Source organism: Hyperoodon ampullatus (genome assembly GCF_949752795.1).
Source record: "Hyperoodon ampullatus genome assembly, chromosome: 6".
NCBI lineage: Eukaryota > Metazoa > Chordata > Mammalia > Artiodactyla > Ziphiidae > Hyperoodon > Hyperoodon ampullatus.
The window spans coordinates 121009229-121022047 of NC_136919.1; the positions used below are offsets into that span (position 1 = coordinate 121009229).

General features: G+C 49.6%; 2 protein-coding genes across 2 annotated transcripts in view; both read left to right on the forward strand.

Annotated features, from left to right (window-relative positions):
* Positions 1-133: 133 nt before the first annotated feature.
* NEIL2 (nei like DNA glycosylase 2) lies at positions 134-11779 on the forward strand (the record flags this gene model as incomplete). Its single annotated transcript, XM_079705716.1, has 4 exons — positions 134-271; positions 5449-5783; positions 9512-9711; positions 11406-11779. The coding sequence occupies 4 exons, from the start codon at positions 134-136 to the stop codon at positions 11765-11767; spliced, it is 1035 nt and encodes a 344-aa protein (XP_079561842.1). The 3' UTR covers positions 11768-11779.
* Positions 5645-12819, forward strand: part of FDFT1 (farnesyl-diphosphate farnesyltransferase 1) — a gene marked incomplete at its 5' end in the record, with an annotated part of 46280 nt that continues 39105 nt past the window's right edge. The window contains one exon of the mRNA XM_079705715.1: positions 5645-5783. The remainder of the gene's footprint in view (positions 5784-12819) is intronic.

Sequence of the window (12819 nt, forward strand, 5' to 3'; positions counted from 1 at the left end):
GGCCGTATATGCTCTTAAAGTTGATGGCAAAAAAAACCCCCAAAAAACGGCTGCGTGGAGCTTGGCCCCCATCAGAAATGCTAGAGAAACCAGCTGAGTCAGTGGCCTCTTGTCCACATTTCTGCCTGCAGGGATGCCGGAGGGGCCGTCTGTGAGGAAGTTTCACCATCTGGTCTCCCCCTTCGTGGGGCAGCAGGTGGTCAAGACAGCGGGCAGCAGTAAGAAGCTGAACCCTGCCGGCTTCCAGTCCCTGTGGCTGCAGGACACCCAGGTGAGTTCATCGTCTTCTGACGGGCTCGTTCCACAGCTCCCCCCAGCGGCCGACTCCATCAGCACACCCTGTACCGCCCCTAAATGTGTCTCAAGACTTGCCGTGCTGTCACTTCCTGGAGCCTGAGGCGACCACGCTGGGGCTCCACGCAGCTCCGCTTCTGACATTTCTCAGCCTCGGGTGAGCAGCACAGTGGCCTGCGGAACTATAAGAAATACATGTGCACGAGCTGGGTATTCACATTCAGCGTCTGGAGCGGTTGTGATGACTCCGGCAGACTCTGATGTGCACCTTTGTTTGGAAACCGTGTTTAATTCTATGGAGCCAGCAAGGAGGTGAGGAAGGAGCATAGCCTTCTGATCTGGGTTGCAGCCTGACTCATCTTTGCCCTGAGCATGAGTCAGAATTCCCTAAGGCAGCGGTCCCCAACCTTTTTGGCACCAGGAACCGGTTTCGTGGAAGACAGTTTTTCCACGGATGGCGGGGGCAGTGTGGGGGGATGCTTCAGGTGGTAACGTGAGCGATGGGGAGCGGCAGATGAAGCTTCGCTCGCTCTTCCGCCCGCCGCTCCCCTCCTGCTGTGCGGCCCGGCCCGGTACCGGGGGTTGGGGACCCCTGCCCTAAGGGGCTCGCAGAGCTCTTTGTGGTCTGACTCATGCCTCCCTCTCTGGCCTGCAGTTCTCCCTGCCCCAGATCTCTCTCCCATCATTTTGAACTATCTACAGCTCCTCTCACAGTCCTTCATGGTCGACGTGCTGCTCCCCTGTGCGGGCAGGTCTTCCTTTTTCTCCCAGCTCCACCCCCATTCCTGTCCTTTCATGTTACCATGGTAATTCCTGGTCTCCTTCTGGATTCAGCTTTGCCGTCACATCCTCTGAGAAGCCTGCCCTGCCTGCTCTGAGTTGGAGAAGAGACTCTGCTGTGCTTCCCGGGCACCCTATACCTCCTGTTGGATGCCCACTGCTGAATTTGTCCTGCCTGTTGAGTGGAGGAGACAAGTAAACAGGGCAGGGGCTGTGACCTCAGCAATATTGTATTCTTGGCACCTAACTGAGTGCCCGGCACTTAGGCATTTGGTAACTGGCGGTAGAAAAACCAAGGATTTCTGCTGCTTCTTAGCTGTGTGTTCCTAAGCAAGTTACATAACCTCTTAGCTCTAGTGTCTGCTAGAGTTGTAAAATGGGGATAAACACCTACCAGTTAAAATTGTTGAATTGAGCAGACTTTATGCCTGGCACATAATAGGTGCTCAGTAAATACTAGTTTTCTGTCTTCCACCTTGCCCTTCTCTCTCTCTCTCTCTCTCTCTCTCTCTCTCTCTCTCTCGTACATACACACACACGCACACACACAGGCTATAAAACCATTCTTGTTTAGAACTGGAAGAGGTCTGGAAGAGGTCTGCTACACCTTTATGTGTGTTTTCTGCATTTGGAGGTGGGGTTCAGGGAGGGGGAGTGGTTAGCCCAAGCCGATGTAGCTAGCAAGGGACAGAGACTGGAGCACAGGCCCCCTGACCTCCAGGTTTGTGCTGTTCCCGTGAGAGCACCTGGACTCTTTGTCCAGACTGTCCTGCAGAGTTTGCAGGACAGGATTAATGTCCCTTTGTCTCTGGGTCCCAGTGGCCGGGATCTTAGCACCTGCTTTCACAGAGCTGGCTTGCAGAAAATATTTACTCAATAGCTGAGTAGACAGAAGAATGTGAGGCAAGGGAGCCTTGAGATGGATCTAGGCACTGGTGTCCCAGTAAACCAAGGCAGGGGTCAGTGTTGGGAGCCCAGAAGCCTAAGGGAGGTGGCCTTGGGGAGCTGCCCGGCATGTGGGTCCCCATCAGTGGGCTCCCTTTCTGTGCCTCTGTCCGTGGGTCCTATTCTCAGGATCTGAGAGTTGAATTTGGAGGTTTAGACCTGTGTCCCTAAATGGGAAGCTGTTAGGTAACAATGAATGGAGGAAGGGAGCGTGTGATTAAGGCCCAGCTGAGGGCCTCGACATAGAAGAGGTCCTGTGGCCTGGAGAAAAAGCCTTCATGATGGAGACGGGACCTGAGATGGACCTTGAAGGATGGAGGACTTAAGTGGGTCAAAAGGAGAAGAAAGGGCATTTCAGGTTTGAGAATCAGTTACAGATTCAAAAATGGAGGTGGAATGAGCAGGGTGAGCTCGTGAGGCAGAGGAAAATTGGCTCCACTCTGTGCCAGCTGTGTATCTGGCATGGCCCTTCACTGTCCTTCCTTATAAGCTCTCCAGTTTCAGGAATTACGTATAATTGCTCATAACAGACTCAGAAGAGTGGCTTATACAAGTCAGGAGGTTTTTTTTCCCCCTTCCCATAATGGGAAGTCCAGAGGAGGCAGTCCAGGGTGGTGTAGAAGTGACATGAGATCACTGGGGCCCAAGCTCCTGCTCTTCTCTCCCTGGGATGTAGCCCTCATCCTCATGATGATGATGATAACACGGCAGCTGGGATTCCAGCCATTACATCCACATTCCAGGCAGGAAGAAAAGGCAGGAGAGAGCTGGAGACTGGTTCGTCCATTTTAAAGAGATTTCCTGGAAACCACATTTGACCATTCCTGCACAATCTCACTGGCTTCCCCATCCGTAAGGGAGGCTGGGAGACGTAGGTTTTTAGCTGAGTATGTTGACGTTCCTGTAAATCAGTAGATTTGCTGGGAAGAGGGGAGAGAGGGATATTGGGAGGCAGCCAGCAGTCTCTCCACACTTGGTCCCATATCATCTTCTCTTTTGTTTTAACCTCTCATTTCGCAGAGCACACACTCCAGAGCTGCCTAAGAAAGCATTAGGGGTGGGAGGTAAATATTGAGTCCTTTCCGCCTGTTAATGTTTCTGTCCCATCCTAGTCTGGGTGGGTGGGACATCTGGAGATCAAATCCCACTGCATACTTAGACTTCATGTCAGTCCTCCAATTAAAAAATATTTACAGCTTTATTGAGGTGTAATTCACATCACATCCAGTTCACCCATTTCAAGTGTACAGTTCAGCTTCTTGACACAGAGCTGTGTAACCATCACCATAATCAACTTCAGAACATTTCATCACCCCCAAAAGAAGCCTTGTGCCCATGAGTCCTTTCCCTTTCACCCCAACCCTCCACCCCCAGCCCTAAGCGACCATTTTACTCTATTTTCTGTCCTACAGATTTGCCTTTTTGGGGGGCAGTTCACATACTTGGAATCATGCCGTGTGTGACTGGCTTCTTTCACTGAGCATAATGTTTCGTAGGTTCATCCCTGTTAAAACCTGTGTCAGAACTTCCTTCCTTTTAAATCCTGAATTCCCTGAGGGAAGGAGCAGAGACTCACTCATCTGTGTGACCCTCAGCACCTAGCACACTGTCTGGCACGTTGTATAAACCCAGTTAGCAATTAGAACTGAACTATCCATAGTGTCAGAGGAATTTAAAAGAGGGACGGCGGAAATTGCCATTGTTGGGAAGGGTGCAAGGGTCTCCTGACCTAGGCCTTTTGACCTGGTAAATATTTTGACCTTGAGGGTCACCTGACAAATATTTTCATCAGCCTTATTCCAACATGGGTGAAGTTGCATCGAGAAAGTGTTGTCTGGAGCAAATTCTCTTATGCCTGCTTAATTCCTTGCTCAGGTTTTTATGTAAGCTCAGTTAAACCATTTCTGATGTGTGGCAGCAAACAACTGTGCTCAGATTTGCAGTTAAGTTATTCTGGAATTATTTAGAAAGATAATGCCCTCTTTTGGGGAGAGGGCTTCAAAAGACTGCTCCAGGGCTTCCCTGGTGGCGCAGTGGTTGAGAGTCTGCCTGCCGATTCAGGCGACACGTGTTCATGCCCCGGTCCGGGAAGATCCCACAGGCCGTGGAGCGGCTGGGCCCGTGAGCCATGGCCGCTGGGCCTGCGCGTCCGGAGCATGTGCTCTGCAACGGGAGAAGCCACAACAGTGAGAGGCCCGCGTACAGCAAAAAAAAAAAAAAAAAAAAAAAAAAAAAAAAAGACTGCTCCAGTTGTTAATTTTTATACTAATTGACAAATTGGAGATCTCATCAGAACTGTGATCTTTAAGTATGTACCTTTGGTGGTCAAATTATCACAGGCATTTCCACTATTAATGCCAGACGTTTTGGTTTTAATTCTTGGAAAGACTGCTTGAATTTCGGGTCTTGCAGAACAGGCTTATCCTGGAATCGGGCCATATACACATTACCTGCCAGGACTAGCAATATGAAAATAGAATACTCAGCAGGTGGAACATTCTTTTACACACATTTTCCGTTTTCATTTTTGTCTACTGAAATCATATGGATTGTCATTTTTTATTGTGAGGTCTCTTGTGGCCATTCCTTCTATCAAATCCAATTTCAGTGGGGTGGTGAGGGCTACAGAATTTTACAGTGGGTTGTCTTTAGCTGCTGTCAATTTGTGTATGGTGTGTATGTGTATGTATGCTGATGATTTCTAACAGAGAAAAAGTATTATGAATTGAATACAGGAATGACAATTAGTATTTACTTATTAGCTAATTCATGAAAAAAATTGGGAGCATTTCCCCTCAGGTATTCTAGGGTGGTCCTGCATCTAGCGTGCATCTATTTCATTGCTGATCTGATTCTTCCACTTGCTTCTAATCACTTTGAAAACCATGTACTAAGTGCCCACACGACTGGAGCAAAAAGCAAAAGGCAAGTCCCAGATACTCAAGTTGGGAAAGTTTCATGGAAGAGGCAAGAGGGGAGACATTTGCATTAGGATAAATGTCTGTATACACCTCTTCCAGTCTTCCCCTTTCTGGGTAAGACTCAGTCTGTTTTGACTGCAGTAACAGAATACCTCACGCCACGTGGCTTATAAACAACAGAAATTTATTTCTCACAGTCTGGAGCATGGAAAGTCCAAGGTCAAGGTGCCAGCAGATTCAGTGTCTGGTGAGGACCCACTTCCTGGTTTGTAGACAGCCATCTTTTTGCTGTGTCCTCATGTGGAAGAAGGGTTGCGGGAGCCCTCTGAAGTCTCTTTTATAAGGGCACTAATCCCATTCATGAGGGCTCCACCCTCATGACCTCATCACCTCCTGGAGGCCCCACCTCCAGACACCATCACACTGGGGGTTGATTTCAACACATGAATTTTGGGAGGACACAAATAAGTCTATAGCAGGGGCTTAGATCGTGTTCATCTTTTTCTAGGTCCATGGAAAGAAATTATTCCTTAGATTTGATCCAGATGAAGAAATCGTGTCCCCTGGCAACAACTCACTGTCAGAGCCTCTACAAAAAGAGTGGAAGGAAGAGGCCGGGCACCACCAGGAAGTCTCTGACCAATCCTCCGGGTCCCCAGGAGGAGACGATGCTGTCCCCAGTGGAGATGATAGTCTGCAGTGTTTGTGGGGAGACAACCCTGCAGGAGGTGCTGAGAGGTGGCTGCAGGTCAGCTTTGGTATGTTTGGCAGCGTTTGGGTGAACGAGTTCTCCAGAGCGAAGAAAGCAAACAAGAGGGGTGACTGGAGGGACCCTATCCCAAGGTAAGGCATGGTTGAGCAGGCCGTGGGCTGTGACTGTCGGCAGCTGTGCGGGGTCTGTGGGGTTCGCCAGGGCTCCGCTGTGTGGGCCTGGGCTGGGCTCTGCAGGCACGCTGGGTGGTCTCCAGCAGCCCGCCGCCTAGGAGAGAGAACCCGCTTCTCTGCCCACTGAGGTGGCAGGTCGACTGTGGTCTGCACCCAGAGAGGGATGGGGAGGGACCACCTGGCAGCTTAGAGAGCGGGGAGTACTTTCCCAACAGACACAGCCCTTGAGGCTCGGAGGCCTCTGAACAGCATTTCATGGCTTGACTAGTGCTCTCTGAATGTAGGGATAGAATTGCCCCAGTTTTCAGTCTGTTAATGTTGAGGAGAATATCAATGCAGAAAACTCTGTCCATGTTCAGGATTCTTTGCTTAGTGTAGATTCCCAGAGGAATCATTGCTGGTCAAAGAGAATGAACGTTCTTATGGTAGCACTGAGTTTTTTGTGTACTTTTTATCAATTTGTAGGGGCTTTCGGATCTTGTGCGTTAACCTCTGTGATGTGTGGTGCTAGTGTTTCCAGCCTGTCTGTGTCCTTTGATGGTGTTTGTGCCTTTAGGCATTCAGGATTTTTAGTTTGTATGTAGTGAGTGGTCAGTATTTTCCTTGATAGCTCTTAAGTTTTATCCTCTTGCTAAAGAAGTCTCCTTCTACCTCCAATCAAAATAACTTTTCTAGTTTCATAATGATATATTTTTTCATGTCCAGAACTACAGTCTTTGTTTATGGTATGATGTAAGGCCAGTAAGATGCTTGGAACTATAAAAATAACTCAGATAGGGAGTTCCCTGGCAGTCCAATGGTTAGGACTCGGCGCTTCCACTGCCGAGGGCCTGGGTTTGATCCCGGGTCTGGGAACTAAGATCCTGCAAGCCGCATGGTGAGGCCAAAAAAAAAGAGAGAGAGAGAAGAAAAAAAAAAAACAACTCAGACTGGCTTGAATGGTGAGGAGATTTATTTGACTCACAGACAGTTGACCCTTGAACAACACAGGTTTGAACCGCACGGGGCCACTTACACGGGGATTTTTTCACTAGTAATATTACATTGCTACATGACTCACTCTGAGGTTGGTTGAATCCGTGGATACGGAACCGTGGATACGGAACTGTGGATACAGAGGCCGGCTGTAAGTTACGTGCGTGGATTTTCAACTCTTCAGAGGGTCAGTGTCCCAACCCCCGAGTTGTTCAGGGGTCAACCATATTAGAAGTTCAGAGGGAGTGCGGGCTTCGGCGTTGACTCAGGTCCAAGCCTTTGGCTTCACATTCTTGTGATTCTCCTGACTTTGCACTTTGCCACATGTTGGTTTTGTCCTTAGACCAGCAGCAGGAGACTCCTGCAGTTCCAGGCCTTATATCCACACAAGAAAAGAGGAAGAGAAGAGAGGGAGGCTCATTTCTAAAGTTCAAATGAGCAAGGAGAGCTTTCCCCGAAACCCCCAGGAAACCTCTTATGGCCCGAAGCTGGGCTCGTGGGCTGAATCCGGATTCAGTCACCAGCCGCGGCGATTGGAACGCTCTTCCACTAACAAGGCGGGTCCCGCAGGCCTTCAAATTTATTGCCACACAGGGAACTCATGTCATTCACTTATTTTTGAATCTCTTCCTGTCAAGTTATAACTCCTTCCATGTTGCATATTTTGCTTTGCCTGCCCTGCCCCCTTTTTTTCTTTATTAGGCTTGCCTGAGTTTTTTTTTTTTTTTTTTTTTTTTTTTGGTACGCAGGCCTCTCACTGTTGTGGGCTCTCCCATTGCGGAGCACAGGCCCCGGACGCGCAGGCTCAGCGTCCATGGCTCACGGGCCCAGCCGCTCTGTGGCATGTGGGATCTTCCCGGACCGGGGCACGAACCCGTGTCCCCTGCATCGGCAGGCGGACTCTCAACCACTGCGCCACCAGGGAAGCCCTTGCCTGAGTTTTATTTACTTCGTTGATCTTTCAGATAAATCATAATAGTTTTGTATACTATCCATATGGAAGAGTATTTCCTAATTTTTCAAATCTTTGAGTGTTTGGGGTCATCTTTTTGGGGGGTTTTTTGTTTTAATTTTTTTTATTGGGTTACGATCAGGGTGGCAGCCTGTAAATTTTCTACTTTTGGCTTCAAGATTTGCAGCCAAACACATAATTGATCTTTGCTTACATTTTGTGTACATAAATGAAGATAGAATATTCATTAAAAGTAAAACATTCTGACAAAAACCAAACAAACAAAAAAAGAAAAACATTCTGTAAGTGGTAAGAACAGGTTATTGTTTTGATAGCTCAGCTTTTCTCTGTTTTTGCTTATTTTTTTTGTTTAATATACAGAAGTTGGGAAGAGGATCATTGAAGTCCCCCAGGCTAGTTGTGGTTTTATAGAGCTTCTCCTTGTCTTTCATTTTTGTTTCTGTGTTTTGCTGCCCTTGGTCCCAGGTATCAGGGTCCCTGACTCTCAAAGGTTCTTTGCAGCTTCATTATTAAACAATCCTGGACCCTCTCTCTGCCTTTAGCCCTAATTCTGCTTCTCTTGATGTTAACAGTGCCACTCCACGTTTGGTTGGCTCACCCCCTGGTCTTTTTTCCACTTAGTTGTAGGTCTGTTTTTTCACTTATTTTAGGTATGCTTGTTATAAACAGTAAATAGCAGGCTTTTGTATCTCTTTAATCTCAGACACAAACTCCTTGTTTTGAAATGGGGTAATTGTACTATTTGGATTTTCTTTCATTTGTAGTTTTATTGTCCCTTGTTTTCTTTTTTTCTGTTGGATTTATCACATTTCTTTTCTTCCTTTTTTTTTAAAATTGATTTTATTTTTGGCTGCATTGGGTCTTTGTTACTGTGTGCGGGCTTTCTCTAGCTGCAGCGAGCGGGGGCTACTACTCTTTGTTGCGATGCGCGGGCTTCTCATTGTGGTGGCTTCTCTTGTCATGGCTCACGGGCTCTAGAGCGCAGGCTCAGTAGTTGTGGCGCATGGGCTTAGTTGCTCCGCGGCATGTGGGATCTTCCCGGACCAGGGCTCGGACCTGTGTCCCCTGCGTTGGCAGGCGGATTCTTAACCACCCTCATCTTGAGATACTTGCTGATTTAATTTCCATTGGGATGTACTTTTCCTTGAGTAATCATCTCAGGTACTATGCGTAGGTGTTTTCCTGAGTCCTGTTCCTCTCAAGTTGTCCCTTTACTTTCACATAAGATACCACCCAGGTCAGATACGTGAGTCTTGGAGTCCAGCTGCAGCCCGAGTCTCTCCCCTCACACAGTAACCCGTTATTGCTTCTCAGGGTTCGTGAGGTTTCTCCTGTGTCCCTGGGGTGGGGGGCGGTGTGTGTATGTGTCTCTCTTGGGAGATCTTGCCCGGGACTGGGACAGGTGCCTGCTTAGCGTCAGTTTCTCTGCCCTCCTTCCTTATGAAGCCCTGCTTTGTGCCATAGCCACACCTCCCGAACTTGAGACTTTTCTGTGCGTCCCAAGTTGTCTTCTGCCAACACGTATTGTTATTATCAGAGAAAAGGAGAGAGTATCCATTTTCTTTTAATTCCTCCATTTGGCCGTGAGAGTTTAACAACTCAGGCAGAGCCATCCCTTTTCTCCTCTGGGACCTTAGCTTCCCCAGATTATCCTGAGCGGAGTGGGTGCTGTGTGTGCACGTGCGACCTGATGCTGCTGTCATAGCCCTGTGCTCTGTGACCTCTCCTCTCTTCCCAGGCTGGTCCTGCACTTCGGCGGGGGCGGCTTCTTGGCCTTCTATAACTGTCAGATGGTGTGGAGCTCCTCTTCCCCAGTGGTCAGACCCACCTCTGACATCTTGTCAGAAAAGTTCCATCGAGGACAGGCCCTGGAAGCTCTGGGCCGGGAGCAGCCCGTCTGCTATACGCTGTTGGACCAGAGATACTTCTCAGGCTTAGGTATGGCTGAGGGCAGAGGGTGGTCCTGCTGACCGACCTAATGAAAAAGTCCCTCGTCCAGGAGGCAGGAAACTGGCACCCACCGCTGGTGTCAGTGATGCTGGATGATCACCTGGGCTCCTTAGCTCCACTTCCCTCGTTTTTAAGATGAGGGAGTAGACCAGGCCATTTCTAACTTCTCTCCTACCCTAATTATATTATCAGTCGTAGTCGGCCTGATAGCCACATTGGAGCGTGACCTTCTAGAGGGCAGGGATCACGTCCCCTCCATCCTTTTTTTTTTTAAATTTATTATTTTGTTGTTTGTTTGTTTGTTTTTTTGCGGTACACGGGCCTCTCACTGTTGTGGCCTCTCCCGTTGCGGAGCACAGGCTCCGGACGCACAGGCTCCGTGGCCATGGCTCACGGGCCCAGCCGCTCCGTGGCATGTGGGATCCTCCCGGACCGGGGCACGAACCCGCGTCCCCTGCATCGGCAGGTGGACTCTCAACCACTGCGCCACCAGGGAAGCCCTCATTTATTTTTTAATTGAAGTAATAGTAGGACAAACGCAGACCCTGCTCCCCAGAGGAGCACAGGCTTCCAGGAGCGGCCTTTGGGGTAAATTAGCAAGAGAAATGCTGTGTAACTGGCTGTTGTTACAAACGATAATCAGAACAGCCGACATTTTTCAGGTGACTCCACTGTGCCAGGTACGTGGGTTCATCCTTATTGCTCTTCCTCAGGATGGCCACTTACTAGTTTTCCCTTCATTCAGATGAAGAAACGAAAGCAAAAGACACATTGCTCTAAGGGCACAGCTGAGATATGAAGCAGGTAGTCTGCTGGCGAATTTTAGAGAGAAATTTTGTGTGACCGTGAAGCTCTTGGAAAGAGCAGCCTTTTCCCCCGTCCGTCTGCTCCACACGTGCCGGACGCCTGGCCTCCACCGAGCCCACCTTCTCTCCTGAAGGAGAGTGTTGTTTAGTGACCCAGCAAGCATGGACTCAGCCCCCTGGAGCTAGAGACAGACTGTGATAAATGCCTAGGAGAGGTTAAAGAAAGTGCACTGTTGGGACATTTTGAAGAAACTTACTGATTCTGGAAGGAGAGGTCGAGGTTGACTTCACAGCAAATGAGGCAGGAGTAGGAAAATAATATAATAATACCTCCTACACACTTTCTATATCTCAGGAGTCATGCTTGACACTTTAAATAATAATAACAGCTAGTATTTATTGATTCCTCTCTACATACCAGCACAGTGCTCAGCATTTGTATGTGTGTGTGAGAATTCTCATTTACTGCCCACGAAAACCGGGGAACCTACCCCCGCTTTACAGACCAGGAAACGGAAGCCTCAAGAAGGCAGGGAATTCACCAGGGTCAGGTAGCCGGGATCTGGTTGGGCCGGGATTCACAGGGTCCGGAGCCCCTTTTGTTAATCTCTTTGCTGTAACATGGGCCAACGCGTGAGCTTCATGTCATTTCGTCTTCACAACAACCCAAAGGGTAAGTGTTAGCAAATACTTCGCAGACGGACCGGCCGATTCAGTGCGTGACTTGCCCGGGAGCTTCTCGGCCGCGCTGGATCTTCCTGAGATGCTCCCCGCTGCCGTCGTATCAGCTGCGCTCTGTTTTGTTAACTTTGTGGCCAGCTTTCCTTACGGATGTGTCCTTTTTCCTTCCCATGTCCCCTCCCTGCCTTCTTCCAGGGAACATCATTAAGAACGAGGCCCTGTTCAGAGCTGGGATCCACCCGCTTTCTCCCGGCTCACTCCTGGGTCTTCCGCGCCTCGAGGCCCTGGTGGACCATGTGGTGGCCTTCAGTGCAGGCTGGCTGCGGGGCAAGTTCCAGGGCGCACAGCAGCACACGCAGATCTACCAGAAGGAGTGGTGCCCTGCTGGGCACCAGGTTGTGAGGGAGGCACTGGGGCCTCCGGGGGGCTTCCAGAGGCTCACGTGGTGGTGCCCCCAGTGCCAGCCCAGGTTGTCTCCGGACGAGCCAGAGCAGGCGGAGCCCTCCTCGGGCGCTCGGGCCCCTTCTACACAGAGCCTTGCCCTTGAGGGACCGTGATGCCTGAGTGTCGCCAAAGGGGTTGTGGGCAGGGTTTGGGACTGGGAACAGGAATTGCGGGGGTGGGGTCGGGATGCCAGCGCTGTTGGTGTTCATCTCACCGGAGTTCAGGCTGAGGCAGTTTCCACAGGGTCCGATTTTGTTCTTTTCTAGTTTTGGTTCATTCTTCCTATCTAATTCCACCACTGTTGACAGATGAGGCAAATCGTGATGGCAGTTAAGGGGAAACCTCCCGGAATGACAGTGGGGCAACGAAAACGAGAGCCAGTGGAAGAGAGCTGTGCCAGCATTGCTTTGCAGGTGTTTGGTTTGGTTTGGTTTTGGTTCTGAAACATTGGCTGGTGTTAAGACCCTCCATTTGAGAACCAGGAGAAGGGAATTATCCTTCTTGGTTCCCCAAAAGGATCCAGGGATGAGGAGGGAGTAACAGGAGAGTGTTGCTCGGATTCAGCCTCCTGCCTGGACCCTTCCCATGGGACGGAGATGCCAGGAGAAGGAGGGGAAACAGGGGGACCAGGGAGCTGGCCACCTTCCCAGTTTGTCCATGGGCTTTAGGAAAAAGCGACTTGTTTCCTCCCCAAGGTGGTGTGTTTGTGACAGCTGACATGCTCAACAGTGCAGGAATCCAGGTTGTTAGCAAAACCTAGAAGAAACCAGGACATGAAAATAAAGCTCTTTGTTACTTTGTGTTCTCATCTTTATTTGGCAGTAAAGCTTCTTTCACTGTACATAACTGAGCTCTCTGTGAAGGTGCCATTTAGGACTTGTTGGGTTGGTCGGGTGGATCCATTTAAAAGGCACAGGGCAGGGAGAAGGGTGAACATGCACCCTTATACTTGTCTGTCTTAAGTCACTGGGAGTTGTCCACAGCGGGGAAAGCCACCTTATGGCAGGCATTAGCTCAGGGCCAAGATGGTACCCAGATAGGCCATTTCCCGTAAGTCAGCATCTGTCAGAGTCTGGAGTACAAGAGGGGGGTGGGCTGGACAGGCATCACAGCCTGCGTGCGGGTGGACACCCACTGCGATTGGTAGAAAAGGGGAAATGCTGTT